At 41.7% G+C, this 14,976-nt stretch overlaps 2 protein-coding genes across 2 annotated transcripts in view; one reads left to right on the top strand and one right to left on the bottom strand.

The window, feature by feature from the left end:
• Window positions 1–1,772: 1,772 nt before the first annotated feature.
• On the bottom strand, window positions 1,773–5,863 carry LOC106570677 (uncharacterized). Its single transcript, XM_014143153.2, has 5 exons — window positions 5,735–5,863; window positions 5,050–5,155; window positions 4,820–4,895; window positions 3,299–3,664; window positions 1,773–3,117 (listed from the first exon to the last, which is right to left on the bottom strand). The coding sequence occupies exons 2-5, from the start codon at window positions 5,127–5,129 to the stop codon at window positions 2,755–2,757; spliced, it is 885 nt and encodes a 294-aa protein (XP_013998628.2). The 5' UTR covers window positions 5,130–5,155; window positions 5,735–5,863; the 3' UTR covers window positions 1,773–2,754.
• Window positions 5,864–7,443: 1,580 nt separating this feature from the next.
• The window catches only part of sptan1 (spectrin alpha, non-erythrocytic 1), a 54,002-nt gene continuing 46,469 nt past the window's right edge, over window positions 7,444–14,976 (top strand). The window contains exon 1 of the mRNA XM_014142961.2: window positions 7,444–7,738. The gene's annotated coding sequence lies outside the window, so the exon portion shown is untranslated. The remainder of the gene's footprint in view (window positions 7,739–14,976) is intronic.

Here is a 14,976-nt window from a genome sequence, read left to right as displayed (position 1 = left end):
GGCTGGAATGGGCTACAAGACCATCGCCAAGCAGCTTGGTGAGAAGGTGACAACAGTTGGTGCGATTATTCGCATATGGAAGAAACACAAAAGAACTGTCAATCTCCCTCGGCCTGGGGCTCCATGCAAGATCTCACCTCGTGGAGTTGCAATGATCATGAGAATGGTGAGAAATCAGCCCAGAACTACACGGGAGTATCTTGTCAATGATCTCAAGGCAGCTGGGACCATAGTCACCAAGAAAACAATTGGTAACACACTACGCCGTGAAGGACTGAAATCCTGCAGCGCCCGCAAGGTCCCCCTGCTCAAGAAAGCACATATACATGCCCGTCTGAAGTTTGCCAATGAACATCTGAATGATTCAGAGGACAACTGGGTGAAAGTGTTGTGGTCAGATGAGACCAAAATGGAGCTCTTTGGCATCAACTCAACTCACCATGTTTGGAGGAGGAGGAATGCTGCCTATGACCCCAAGAACACCATCCCCACCGTCAAACATGGAGGTGGAAACATTATGCTTTGGGGGTGTTTTTCTGCTAAGGGGACAGGACAACTTCACCGCATCAAAGGGACGATGGACGGGGCCATATACCGTCAAATCTTGGGTGAGAACCTCCTTCCCTCAGCCAGGGCATTTAAAATGGGTCGTGGATGGGTATTCCAGCATGACAATGACCCAAAACACACGGCCAAGGCAACAATGGAGTGGCTGAAGAAGAAGCACATTAAGGTCCTGGAGTGGCCTAGCCAGTCTCCAGACCTTAATCCCATAGAAAATCTGTGTAGGGAGCTGAAGGTTTGAGTTGCCAAACGTCAGCCTCGAAACCTTAATGACTTGGAGAAGATCTGCAAAGAGGAGTGGGACAAAATCCCTCCTGAGATGTGTGCAAACCTGGTGGCCAACTACAGGAAACGTCTGACCTCTGTGATTGCAAACAAGGGTTTTGCCACCAAGTACTAAGTCATGTTTTGCAGAGGGGTCAAATACTTATTTCCCTCATTAAAATGCAAATCAATTTATAACATTTTTGACATGCGTTTTTCAGGATTTTTTTGTTTGTTATTCTGTCTCTCACTGTTAAATAAACCTACCATTAAAATTATAGACTGATAATTTCTTTGTCAGTGGGCAAACGTACAAAATCAGCAGGGGATCAAATACTTTTTTCCCTCACTGTATATGAAATATGTGGATATTGAGTGTGTATATGTTACAATTGTTCAATATCAATATGGCTATAATATATACACTTTTTTCAAGAAAGGCAAGTGCTCTTTGCAGACATTAATAGTTTACACAGTCTTCACTTCCAGCTTGGAAAAGTACACCCAAACACACTTCTGGCCAATCTGTTCGACTGAGGGACTTGGAAATCCAAAAAAAACACTTCTTACCCCAGGACACTTTAACTAGTGACTATCAGGGAGAATACAGAAAAAGGAGCCTTCTGTTTCTGGGTAAATCTGATAGATTTATTGACAGGACAAAAAAACAATAAGCTTACGTTTTGGCATGAATCACCTTCATCAGAGCCTGACTCTGGAAAGTCACTAGTTGAATAATATATGCCATTTAGCAGTCGCTTTTATCCAAAGCAACTTATGCGTGTATACATTTTATGTATGGGTGGCCCCGGGAATCAAATCCACAACCCTGGCATTGCTGACGCCATGCTCTACCAACTGAAGTGTGCTGGGATAAGGAATGTTTTGGGGATTTACTTCCTGCTTGTCTACAGTAATTGTTACAGTTGTCCTATAGTTGTTGATGTCCTACTAAGTCCATTATGTTTTCACCTCTACGGTTCATGATATCTCAGCAAACTGTATCATTCTGTGCTGTACCCTACTGTACAACACTATATAGCTAGCCACCCACCTAACAAATGTACTATACCAAACCATAGCTGTCTAGCTACCCTGTCGCATAGCTGTCATATACAGCATCCGTCTATTTATCATCTTATAATGTTACGGAATTGTTCCGTTGGTGCTATGATTGATTAGCCTGGTCCCAGATCTTTTATGTGCTATCATGTCAACTCCTTGTCATGTTTGGCGTGAACAGAATGGTACCCAGGCTAATGATTGGTGCTATCTGCTAACCAAGACCATATCAATGAAACAAATGATTTAGTTTGGGTTGTTTTTACAGTTTATTTGGGTCAGTAGGAGTTGATGTGCTCTTGGCGATAATTGTAATAGTTGTACTTACTTTAATTATGAAATAGGATATATATATTTTTCATACTTTAATAAAATTATTTTATATACCTTGAAAGTGTTGAGTTACGATAATGCAATTTAAAAGGTTATCTTTTTTTCTGGTAATAGCCTACACTCCTTTAGTGTCAATGGTTTATGTTACATACACACAATTACAAATTATACATTTTTTTTTCTCATCCAATTTAATATAGGTAAAAGGGAAAATAAATATATACAATGAATACATTTTTATTAAAATATTGTACAGAAAAGCTAAGATCATTATGTATATTCAAAAGAATTATGCATGGTATTTGTTATGCACGAATGCATGGAATTGATTGTATATTTTCATTCAGAGAGAGAGAGAGAGAAGCCTGTCATAAAGCTATTGACTTGCTGTCAACTGCAAATCATCTTGCATCAAATAACTAGCTATTTCTCATCACTTGGGTAAGTGACATAACTTTATCAAATAACTTCCAATTTCTCAGAAACATCACATCCTCTGGTTCCAGAACCGAAGGTTCACACAACATTTGGTTATGGGTTGCTGAGATTACCTAACTGGATATCTCTTAGGTAGGCCTCATGCACAGCTCTGACTTGTGCCTTCATCAGGATGTGCCTTCTCTCCAAAATCCTCCCTTTAGCTTCAGCTTCTCTAGCTCTGGTCCTGAGCTCATCACGTTGTTGGATTATCAGCGCGAATTGTCTTCTAAAGGTGTTTTTCAGTGCTTGCCGGGATCTCATCACCGCCCGTAGGCGTATGCTGATTGAGGTGAGAGGTTGGCCACAAGAAGAACAGAGAGTGTCACCATGGCCTCTCATAGCACTGTTCTGAGATCCACGAACAGTTCTTATCGGAATAGGCATTTGATACTGTCTAGCCTGTTCACGCAGTTCCTGGAAGAGATCAAAAATAAAGCTAAAAGTTCTACATCTAATTTCAACACAAATAATTGACACAAATTTGGCCTTCGTTGTGTTTAAGGAATGGTCACCCCATTTGTCGTTAGCTTTCAGTATCTGCACAAAAATACAGCCCTGCCCACACATCCTAATCAAGCCAGAAAAGTAAACCTACCTGTATTTGTCTGCTGGCTCGCATTAAGTTGTTTGAGATCTGACCAGATCGTAAAGGGATTTGACCTGGTTGTAAAGCACTGACCCGTGCCCTCAACACAATGGCCTTTCTCTCAAACATCCTCACTTTGGCTTTGGCTTCTCTGTCTCTCCTCTGGTACTCGTCACGTTGCTGGATTGTTATCACTAACTGTCTTCGGAGTCTGTTTTTAAGTTCATCTCGTGAACTCATTTCGGCCATCAGGTGAATGGTGGTGGCGATGGGAGATCCTTCACAAGAACATAGAGCAATCGTGGGACTTCTCATAGCATTGTTGTTCTCAGATTCATGAAGATTATTTCTTGGACTAGGCAGGTTAGGCATTTCCTGGAAAACATCAAAACAAAGAAATTCAGATAAATCTAAACCAAATTTTAACACAAATAATTATGGGGTGTTTAACACACTGACACACTTTAATCTTGATTGAAAAGATAATAGGTGATAACTGTGTATCTGGTGCTAACACTTAGGCCTAGTAGTCTTTTGATTGTCCTTTCCAGCATGGTTTGAGCAACTATGGTAGAAGGATATGTAGGCCAGCCCCGTACTGCTTGGGTAGCTTGGACCTATAGCATGAATCTGTAGTGAAGTAACATTTGAAATACATTTATATTGTTATCCTCTCATGGGGCCTGTGATTACGCAATTATTATGAATAAAGAGAGGGAGAAAGTTCATGGGCTGAAAGGCCATGCCCCAGGAGTCCACGGGGTGTTTAGACAGTGTAGGTATCTCACCACAGCAGGTCAGGAACAAAAGAGAACGACACAATGAGTCTAAGACTCTTTTATAAACATTTGATTTGTTTGGATTCTAAATCTGAGTTGACCAATAGAATAATGTAAAAGCTTCCAATCACACCATCAGACCTATAGGTGTCACGGTCGACGTAAAGATGGGACCAAGGCACAGCGAGAATGTATAGGCTCATCTTCTTTATTCAGATGAAAACCAAAATAAACACTTAATACAACAACGAAAAACAGTCCTGTGAGGCACACAGCTACACACACGGAACAACTACCCACAAATCCCATGGAGAAACCCCCCCCCCCCCCTATTAAATAGGAACTTCAATTAGAGGCAATGAGGAACAGCTGCCTCCAATTGAAGGTCAACCCAATAAACTACACATAGAAATAGAAGACCTAGAAAGAACATAGAAATATACTAACATAGAACATACCCAACAAACCCCGAAACACATTAAACAAACACCCCCTGCCACGTCCTGACCAAACTACAATAACAAATAACCTCTTTACTGGTCAGGACGTGACAATAGGCTTTTATCACAACTGCTTCCCAGAGGTGTGACAGCATGGGGGTTGTGGATAGAATTTGCATAGAGTGTTGATAAACATGAGGTCGGGTGTTGGGCCTGCCTACAAATCAGGCAATAGTATGTTTCACAAGGCATGGTCACACCAGAGAGTATTAGCACACAAATAAGCAAAAATAAAGCCAAAATAGGCTTACCTGTAATTGTTGGACATCAAAATTGGTTGGGATGACACCAGGTCGCAAACTGTATCCTGAGTCAACTGCATCAAAGCTGTTGAGCAAATGATGAGTTTTATTACTGCATCACCTTTCAGTCAGCAGCAGATATACTTAAATAGAACAATTTGGTATGGCAACCTCCCCTCAGCAAAGGACTAATTCATGTAACTGTCAGCAGGATAATAGTAAAGAAATATGGTACTTACAAGTGGAATGCTATGCCTCTGCCATTGTCCCTTGCTGCCAAATTCTCACTGGACAATGCGAAGTCCTCAGAAGTTGACATCCTCCTGGTTTGGTCTGTGTCGGTCACTGCAATGAATGTGAAGATTGCAAGGGTTGATTGCTGGTTTATATGGGGTTCTGGATCTAGAGTAGCGGGTGTCTTTCTATAGGTTGTTTCTGTCCTCTTTGTCATTCTATCTTGATGGGGCTGTCTAATGTAAAGAGAGCCGACAATTGAAAGTTGTGACAACATGGTTCACTGCATGCATGTCTGCTGAGGAGGGTGATACTTCAAGACAGAGAGCCATCTGGGAAACATGTTATATTATAATATAAATTGAAGCACATTATTGGTAGGTATTCTATGTTATTTGCTACAAGTAAGTTATGTTTGTGTGCCTAGTTAAATAAAGGTGAAATAAAAAATGGATAAACAAATAAAGTTATGTTGTGAGTGTGCCGGGTTCCCAACCCACCCGAGTGAGTCATAGTACTACTGTAGGCCTAGCACTAGTTATACTACTGCAATTATAAAGTCATAATGAATTGAATTGAATCCTCAACCCAAGGCCACCAATAATAGGTTAGTTGTGTCAGGTACTTTGGGAAAACATTTTACATTACATTTTAGTCATTTAGCAGACGCTCTTATCCAGAGTGACTTACAGAGAAGAGCTTGAACACCTATAGGGGTGAGAGGGCCAAGAGACCTGAGGTGGCAGAATGGAGTGCTCGGGTTGGGGTGTAGGGTTTGAGCATAGCTTGAAGGTAGGGAGGGGCAGTTCCTCTTGCTGTTCCGTAGGTAAGCACCATGGTCTTGTGGTGGATGCGAGCTTCAACTGGAAGCCAGTGGAGTGTGTGGAGGAGTGGGATGACATGAGAGAACATGGGAAGGTTGAAAACCAGGCGGGCTGCTGCATTCTGGATAAGTTGCAGGGGTTTGATGGCACAAGCGAGGAGCCCAGCCAACAGCGAGTTGCAGTAGTCCAGACGGGAAAAGACGAGTGCCTGGATTAGGACCTGCGCCACTTCCTGTGTTAGGTAAGGTCTACGGATGGTGCGACCATGAACCTGCAGGAGCAGGCCAGTGCTTTGATGTTTGCAGAGAACAACAGGGTGTTGTCCAGGGTCACTCCAAGGTTATTTGCACTCTGGGATGGCGACACTGTGGAGTTGTCAACTGTGATGGTCTTTGAGCGGGCAGGCCTTCCCCAGGAGGAAGAGCAGTTCCGTCTTGTTTAGGTTGCGCTTGAGATGGTGGGCTGACATACAAGTTGAGATATCTGCCAGGCACGCAGAGATGCGTGTCGCCACCTGGGTGTCAGAAGAGGGGAAGGAGAAAAGAAGCTGAGTGTCATCCGCATAGAAATGATAGGAGAGACCATGAGTATGGATATGACAGAGCCAAGTGACTTGGTGTATAGAAAGAAGAGGAGAGGGCCTAGAACCGAGCCTTGGGGGACACCAGTAGTGAGAGTACATGGTGCAGACAGAGATCCTCTAGGAGAGGCCTGCCAAGTAGGATGCAATCCAGGAGTGTGCAGAGCCTGAGATGCCCAGCCCTGGGAGGGTGAAGAGGAAGATCTGATGGTTCACAGTGTCGAAGTCAGCAAATAGATCTAGGAGGATGAGAACAGAGGAGAGAGTCAGCTTTGGCAATGGGGAGAGCCTCCGTGACACAGAGAAGAGCGGTCTCGGTTGAGTGACCCGTCTTGAAGCCTGACTGGTTAGGGTCAAGAAGATCGTTCTGTGAGAGATAACGAGATAGTTGATCAGAGACAGCACGTTCAAGTGTTTTTGAAAGAAAAGAAAGATGGGATACAGGTCTATAGTTTTTGACATCAGATGAGTCGAGTGTTGGTTTCTTGAGAAGGGGAGCAACTAGGCCATTTGAAGTCAGGGGGGACGCAGCCAGTGGTCAGGGATGAGTTGATGAGGGATTTGAGGAATGAGAGAAGGTCTCCAGAGATGGTCTGGAGAAGGGAGGAGGGGATGGGGTCAAGCGCGCAGGTTGTCGGGCGGCCAGACCTCACTAGTAGCAGGATGTCATCTGGAGAGAGAGGGAAGAAAGAGGTCAAGGTGTAAGGTAGTTGCTAACACAAAACAAACTATGTATCAATATTACGTTCAATGTTAATTTAAAATAATAGGAAACGTTGGTAATTTGATACAGGGGTATAACAAAACATGTTTATATTTCTATGAATAAGATAACAATCATAAGGTGATACGATAGTATATACAATACAAACCATACACATGTTTATATATTTGTATAGAACCACCATGTATTCTGTGGCACCCGGCCAAATGGCCTGCGTCCTGCACGAGTACACACCCAGTCTACTTCTACACATGTGAAACAGTCACTAAATGAATGTGATATGATATAGTTTCATTATCACTAGAAATAATGATAATTTAAGTCACATTTATTACAAATGTATTACATGAGTATGCAAAACTATAGTATGATGAGGTTCGGTATTTTCCGGTAGTCATCGTTACACATTCGGTGCTGCGGTGTATGATGTCACTAGCGACATCCTAAACAGCTCGCTCTACAGCCCAAAACAGCTCGACGCCGTCGACAGCTATTTTATTCCGGGAGGTTTCCACACATTTTTGATCCGGTTCTAGAAAGCTACCCAGGCTAACTGCAAAGTAGAGGTAAGCGTGCACGTGGTGGGTTTCAATAAAAACGGCTTTGGAGTTTACTTACTAGCTATACATAGAGCAATTTTACCATCCTGCTTTTTCTAGTAACGTTAGGTTGTGTGGGACAGCATTTTTGTCACTCACAACTAGCCTCACCCTATATACCTCAGTGGCCTCACCATCCCCCCGCTAACTAAGTTAGCTAGCTACATGCATCTGGGAGATACAAGCCCGACAGCAAAACCACGGAGTTTCTAAACGTACTATACAATATTTGACATAACTTTCAGGGCACCGCCATCTCCTCCCTGGTAAAAAAAACAAGCTTAATTTATAACTTGTTGAAACAGACTTGTATAACCTTATGGAGACTAGCTTTATTAGCTAGCTGAACCAGAAGACATCACTGGCTTGTCAGCTTGCTAGCAAGTTAGCTAAGCTTCCTTGCGTTGACTTTGACAGAGCGAGCCCACACAACGTCGCGACCCATTCTACAGCAAAATGTGCAGCTTATAAATGTTTATAAATCAAATACCCATTTATACATATGGTATGTAATTGAATATAACCTTAGTATATACATTATTTAATCAATTGTTATTTATTGTCTGTTGTCGACGGAAGACATATTTGTGTCGGCTATAGGCGAAGGACCCGCCCAGCATCAATGCCAGACAGTTGGAATGCCATTGAATATATTGGCATCATCTGCTGGTCTAGCCAGCCAAAGCGTTTGTAAATAGCAGCAATACTGCGTAGTGGCAAATATTTACATACTTCTAAAATACGGCTTTAAGAATATCCTAAACTAATCTTTCTCATGGTAAGCAGAAAGCAGCTGGCTGGCTGTTCATTGTTTTAGTAATTCGGCCATTGGATGGTGTCGATGGCCTTTGTCGATTTGTCTTTCACCTCGCTTTCAATGCATTTTGATGGTTTTCACATTGGGTGGTGGTATTACTAGCCTTTGTATACCTAATCCTTTCTGATTATAATTGTCTTGATGGTGTGGTAAACTTATTGCACTAAATAGAGTTTTTCTCACCCACTCGGGCTCCTGAGTGGTGCAGCGGTCTAAGGCACTTCATCTCAGTGCTAGAGGTGTCACTACAGACCGTGGTTCAATTCCAGGCAGTATCACAACCGGCAGTGATTGGGAGTCCCATAGGGCGGCGCACAATTGGCCCAGCGTTGTAAGGGTTTGGCTGGGGTAGGCCGTCATTGTGAATAAGAATTTGTTCTTAACTAACTTGCCTAAAATCCTAATAAATGTAAAGTTATCATAATGAAAATATTTATTTTCCAACACACACTCGGATGAACAGCTGCTGTTGTCAGCAGTTCACCTTCTTTAAAAGTTTGGCAAGGGCCCTAAGGCAATGTAGATGTGAACAAACATGCCATGCCAATAAAAATCGAATAAAAGATAGATATGCGTTGAAGTCACAGGGAGAGGATTTGCACAGCTGGGTGGGTGATGACCTCTGAGAATTTGGACCAGTGCCTCGCTTGCGTCATTGCTTTTGACTGTCCTAACCACCACCCATTTCAAGGGTGGTGGCCAATTGTGGACATGACATAAGCCTTTTCCATCCTCAGTGAGAAATCCATGGGGAAAGTAACAACTAAGTCCTCAAAGAATAGCATGCAAGGCTTGTGATCTGTGCTTGCTGCCTTTAGCTGTTTTAGTTTTTACTTCTCCTGTGAGCTAGTAAGACCAATGTCTCCATGATATTGCAGAGACGAGAAGGCCTGACATTTTTCTAGTTGATGGCCTTATTCCGTGCTAATTTATTAATAGAATTTCAGGTCTATTCTCCGCGCTGCAACCTGAGTGAAGAAATAATTTCTGTGTTATGGATGAGCCTGTTCAGTTGTCTCCTCTCTGTCCTCATAGTGTGTCTGGTATTTTTTGCACCATGCCAGAATTTAGTTTTCCAGTCATCACTCGACTAAAGACGGTATGTTCCAAACTCGGGCCTGGTTGCATTGTGGCCCGTAACTCTTTCCAATAGTCCATCGCCCTACTATGCACAGATTAGAGGTCGACCGATTATCATTTTTCAACGCCGATACCGATTTATTGGAGAACCAAAAAAAGCCGAGACCAATTAATCGGCCGAATATTTTTTTTTTTATATATATATTTTTCCATTTTTTTGTTGTTGTAATAATGACAATTACAACAATACTGAATGAACACTTATTTTAACTTAATATAATACATCAATAAAATCAATTTAGCCTCAAATAAATAATGAAACATGTTCAATTTGGTTTAAATAATGCAAAAACAAGTGTTGGAGAAGAAAGTAAAAGTGCAATATGTGCCATGTAAAAAAGCTAACGTTTAAGTTCCTTGCTCAGAACATGATAACATATGAAAGCTGGTGGTTCCTTTTAACATGAGTCTTCAATATTCCCAGGTAAGAAGTTTTAGGTTGTAGTTATTATAGGAGTTATAGGACTATTTCTCTCTATACCATTTGTATTTCATATACCTTTGACTATTGGATGTTCTTATAGGCACTTCAGTATTGCCAGTGTAACAGTATAGCTTCCGTCCCTCTCCTCGCCCCTACCTGGGCTCGAAACAGGAACACATCGACAACAGCCACCCTCGAAGCATCGTTACCCATCGCTCCACAAAAGCCGCGGCCCTTGTAGAGCAAGGGGAACAACTACTCCATGTCTCAGAGCGAGTGACGTCACCGATTGAAACGCTATTAGCGTGCACCCCGCTAACTAGCTAGCCATTTCACATCGGTTACACCAGTCTAATCTCGGGAGTTGATAGGCTTGAAGTCATAAACAGCTCAATGCTTGAAGAATTGCGAAGAGCTGCTGGCAAACGCACGAAAGTGCTGTTTGAATGAATGCTTACGAGCGTGCTGCTGCCTACCATCGCTCAGTCAGACTGCTCTATCAAATATCAAATCATAGACTTAATTATAACATAATAACACACAGAAATACCAGCCTTTGGTCATTAATATGGTCGAATCCGGAAACTATCATTTCGAAAACAAAACGTTTATTCTTTCAGTGAAATACGGAACCATTCCGTATTTTATCTAACGGTTGGCATCCCTAAGTCTAAATATTGCTGTTACATTGTACAACCTTCAATGTTATGTCATAATTATGTACAATTCTGGCAAATTAATAACGGTCTTTGTTAGGAATAAATGGACTTCACATAGTTCGCAACGAGCCAGGCGGCCCAAACTGCCGCATATACCCTGACTGCTTGCACGGAACGCAAGAGAAGTGACACAATTTCCCTAACTATAAGAAATTCATGTTAGCAGGCAATATTAACTAAATATGCAGGTTTAAAAATATATACTTGTGTATTGATTTTAAAGAAAGGCATTGATGTTTATGGTTAGGTGCAACGACAGTGCTAAATCATCACCCGTTTGGCGAAGTAGGTTGTGATTCGATGAGAAATTAACAGGCACCTCATCGATTATATGCAACGCAGGACACGCTAGCTAAACTAGTAATATCATCAACCATGTGTAGTTAACTAGTGATTATGTGAAGATTGATTGTTTTTTATAAGTTTAATGCTAGCTAGCAACTTACCTTGGCTTCTTGCTGCCCTCGCGTAACAGGTAGTCAGCCTGCCACGCAGGCTCCTCGTGGAGTGCAATGTAAGGCAGGTGGTTAGAGCGTTGGACTAACAAGGTACAAATCTGTCGTTCTGCCCCTGAACAAGGCAGTTAACCCACCGTTCCTAGGCCGTCATTGAAAATAAGAATGTGTTCTTAACTGACTTGCCTAGTTAAATAAAGGTGTAAAAAAATCGGCCAAATCGGTGTCCAAAAATACCGATTTCCGATTGTTATGAAAACTTGAAATCGGCCCTAATTAATCGGCCATTCCGATTAATCGGTCGACCTCTAGCAGAGATCTGAATCGATTGGATGGGGGAAGGAAGCTCCACTTAGCAGTTAGGTGGAGCAATCATAATGCTGCTGCTGTCTGTCCCTATCCCTTCGATGAGGTAATCATTGGAAATATGTAGAATGGAAGGGGCCAGGCAGGAACCAATATTAACTTTTTTCATTAGCTTCTTGTGTAGTCAAGGGAGTTCATCCACCGAGATCAGAAATGGGTTTATTTTATAAGCTCTTCGACCCACCACCACCCACTTCCCTTCATAGGTTATGCACATTGTGTTTCTGTTGAAGGGTGACAGAATGGGTGTGGCTCAACAACAAACTGCTCAAACCATTAGACACACACTACCTTGAAACACTAAAATGTACCCTTAGTAGGTCTGTGTTTTGCATTCTTGATGTGTGTTTTGCATTCTTGATGGGATCAAGAACATGGTTTAGGTCATCAACCGTCACCAGAGTGAAGGAGACACATGACCAAGGACAAATTCACATGAAAAACGTTTAATAAGCGCTCCTCACATAATAATAAAAAAATAAAAATGTGTCGTATGTATTTCATTTTAAAGTCTGAACCTCGTTTAGGCCTAACCCTAAACATATTAACAGTGGACTGATTTAGCTTCCAGTTCCCAGCATATTCAAGAGTTTTTTTTTTCTATGTTTGTCTTGTTTAACATGGTCAGCTATACGGTTTCCGGCTGGCTGACTGATAATCACATTTGAACAGAGAATGTGTTGACAGTGAAGTAGCCTAATTTATAGCACCCCTACCCCATTTAGTTACTCCCTGTCTGAAATGGTCGAGGACAGATGCCACTCTTATTCAGTTATACTGTCCGTATATGTTCTGTTCAATGTGTCAGTTTTGTGTAAAGGGCCCTACGCAAACAGAGCGACGGATATGGTCCGTTCCAAACTTTGAGCCGCACAAAAGTATATGGGTGATTCTCACGAAACTGACAGAAAATAATTCCTCTTGGATCACTAACATTAGGATCTTTATTCATCCGTTTCATAATTGTTGTGTTTATTGATCAGATATGCATTTTACCACAATTTTCACAACTACTAATGCAATAATTCTCAATACCGCAACATTTTTCAAAGTCCAAAAAGGTAATAAACAAAGCAATTTAATTTTGACTTGATGTAAAAAAATATATATATATATATATATATATTTTTTTTTTTAAATTGCTCACCTATTGAAAAGGCTGGAGTTAAACAACACTGAAAACAAATATATTTAAAATTAACTTACTATTATGTATTTCGCAACACAATCTTTTGTCATAACTTGTGTATACATGTTATTTGTATGTACACATCCACTACATGGCCAATGATATGTAGACACCTGCTTGTCGAACATCTCATTCCAAAATCATGGGATTAATATGGAGTTGGTCCCCCCTTTGCTGCTCTTCTGGGAAGGCTTTCCACTAGATTTTGGAACATTGCTGCGGAGATTTGCTTCCATTCAGCCACGAGCATTAGTGAGGTCGGGCACTGATGTTGGGCGATTAGGCCTGGCTCGCAGTAGGTGTTCCATTTCATCCCAAAGGTGTTCGATGGGGTTGAGGTCAGGGCTCTGTGCAGGACAGTCAAGTTCTTCCACACCGATTTCAAAAGTCATTTCTGTATGGACCTCGCTTTGTGCACGGGGGGCATTGTCATGCCGAAATGGGAAAGGGCCTTCCCCAAACTGTTGCCACAAAGTTGGAAGCACAGAATCATCTAGAATGTAATTGTAAACTGTAGCGTTAAGATTTCCCTTCACTTGAACTAAGGGGCCAGCCCGAACCATGAAAAACAGCTTCAGGCCATAATTCCTCCTTCACCAAACTTTACAGTTGGCACTATCCATTGGGACAGGTAGTGTACTCCTGGCATCCGCCAAACCCAGATATGTCTGTCGGACTGCCAGATATTGAAGCGTTTTTCATCACTCCAGAGTAGAGGTCGACCGATTAATCGGAATGGCCGATTAATTAGGGCCGATTTCAAGTTTTCATAACAATCGGAAATCGGTATTTTTGGACGCCGATTTGGCCGATTTTGTATTTTATTTTAAAAATGTATTTACATTTTTTTTTTGGACCTTTAGTTAACTAGGCAAGTCAGTTAAGAACACATTCTTATTTTCAACAACGGCCTAGGAACGGTGGGTTAACTGCCTTGTTCAGGGTCAGAACGACAGATTTTTACCTTGTCAGCTTGGGGATTCAATCTTGCAACCTTACGGTTAACTAGTCTAACGCTCTAACCACCTGCTTTACATTGCACTCCACGAGGAGCCTGCCTGTTACCCGAATGCAGTAAGAAGCCAAGGTAAGTTGCTAGCTAGCATTAAAGTTATCTTATAAAAAACAATCAATCAATCATAATCACTAGCTAACTACACACAGTTGATGATATTACTAGTTTATCTAGCCTGTCCTGCGTTGCATATAATAGCTTAGGTACACGTTGCTCCAACCATAAACATTAATGCCTTTCTTAAAATCAATACACAAGTGTATATATTTTTAAACCTGCAAAGTTAGTTAATATTGCCTGCTAACATGAATTTCTTGTAACTAGGGAAAATGTGTCACTTCTCTTGCAAACAGATTCAGGGTATATGCAGCAGTTTGGGCCGCCTGGCTCGTTGCGAACTGTGAAGACTATTTCTTCCTAACAAAGACAGCCGACTTCGCCAAACGGGGGATGATTTAACAAAAGCGCATTTGCGAAAAAAGCACAATCGTTGTCGACTGTACCTAACCATAAACATCAATGCCGTTCTTAAAATCAATATACAGAAGTATATATTTTTAAACCTGCATATTTAGCTAAAAGAAATCCAGGTTAGCAGGCAATATTAACCAGGTGAAATTGTGTCACTTCTCTTCCATTCATTGCACGCAGAGTCAGGGTATATGCAACATTTTGGGCCGCCTGGCTCGTTGCGAACTAATTTGCCAGAATTTTATGTAATTATGACATAACATTGAAGGTTGTGCAATGTAACAGGAATATTTAGACTTAGGGATGCCACCCGTTAGATAAAACACGGAACGGTTCCGTATTTCACTGACAGGAAAAACGTTTTGTTTTCGAGATGATAGTTTCTGGTTTCGACCATATTAATGACCTAAGGCTCGTATTTTTGTGTGTTATTATGTTATAATTAAGTCTATGATTTGATAGAGCAGTCTGACTGAGCGGTGGTAGGCACCAGCAGGCTCGTAAGCATTCATACAGCACTTTCGTGCGTTTTGCCAGCAGCTCTTCGCTGTGCTTCAAGCATTGCGCTGTTTATGACTTCAAGCCTATCAACTCCCAAGATGAGGCTGG

The sequence above is a fragment of the Salmo salar genome, chromosome ssa01 (genome assembly GCF_905237065.1).
Source record: "Salmo salar chromosome ssa01, Ssal_v3.1, whole genome shotgun sequence".
NCBI classification, from domain to species: domain Eukaryota; kingdom Metazoa; phylum Chordata; class Actinopteri; order Salmoniformes; family Salmonidae; genus Salmo; species Salmo salar.
This window is presented reverse-complemented; position numbering and strand designations above follow the sequence as displayed.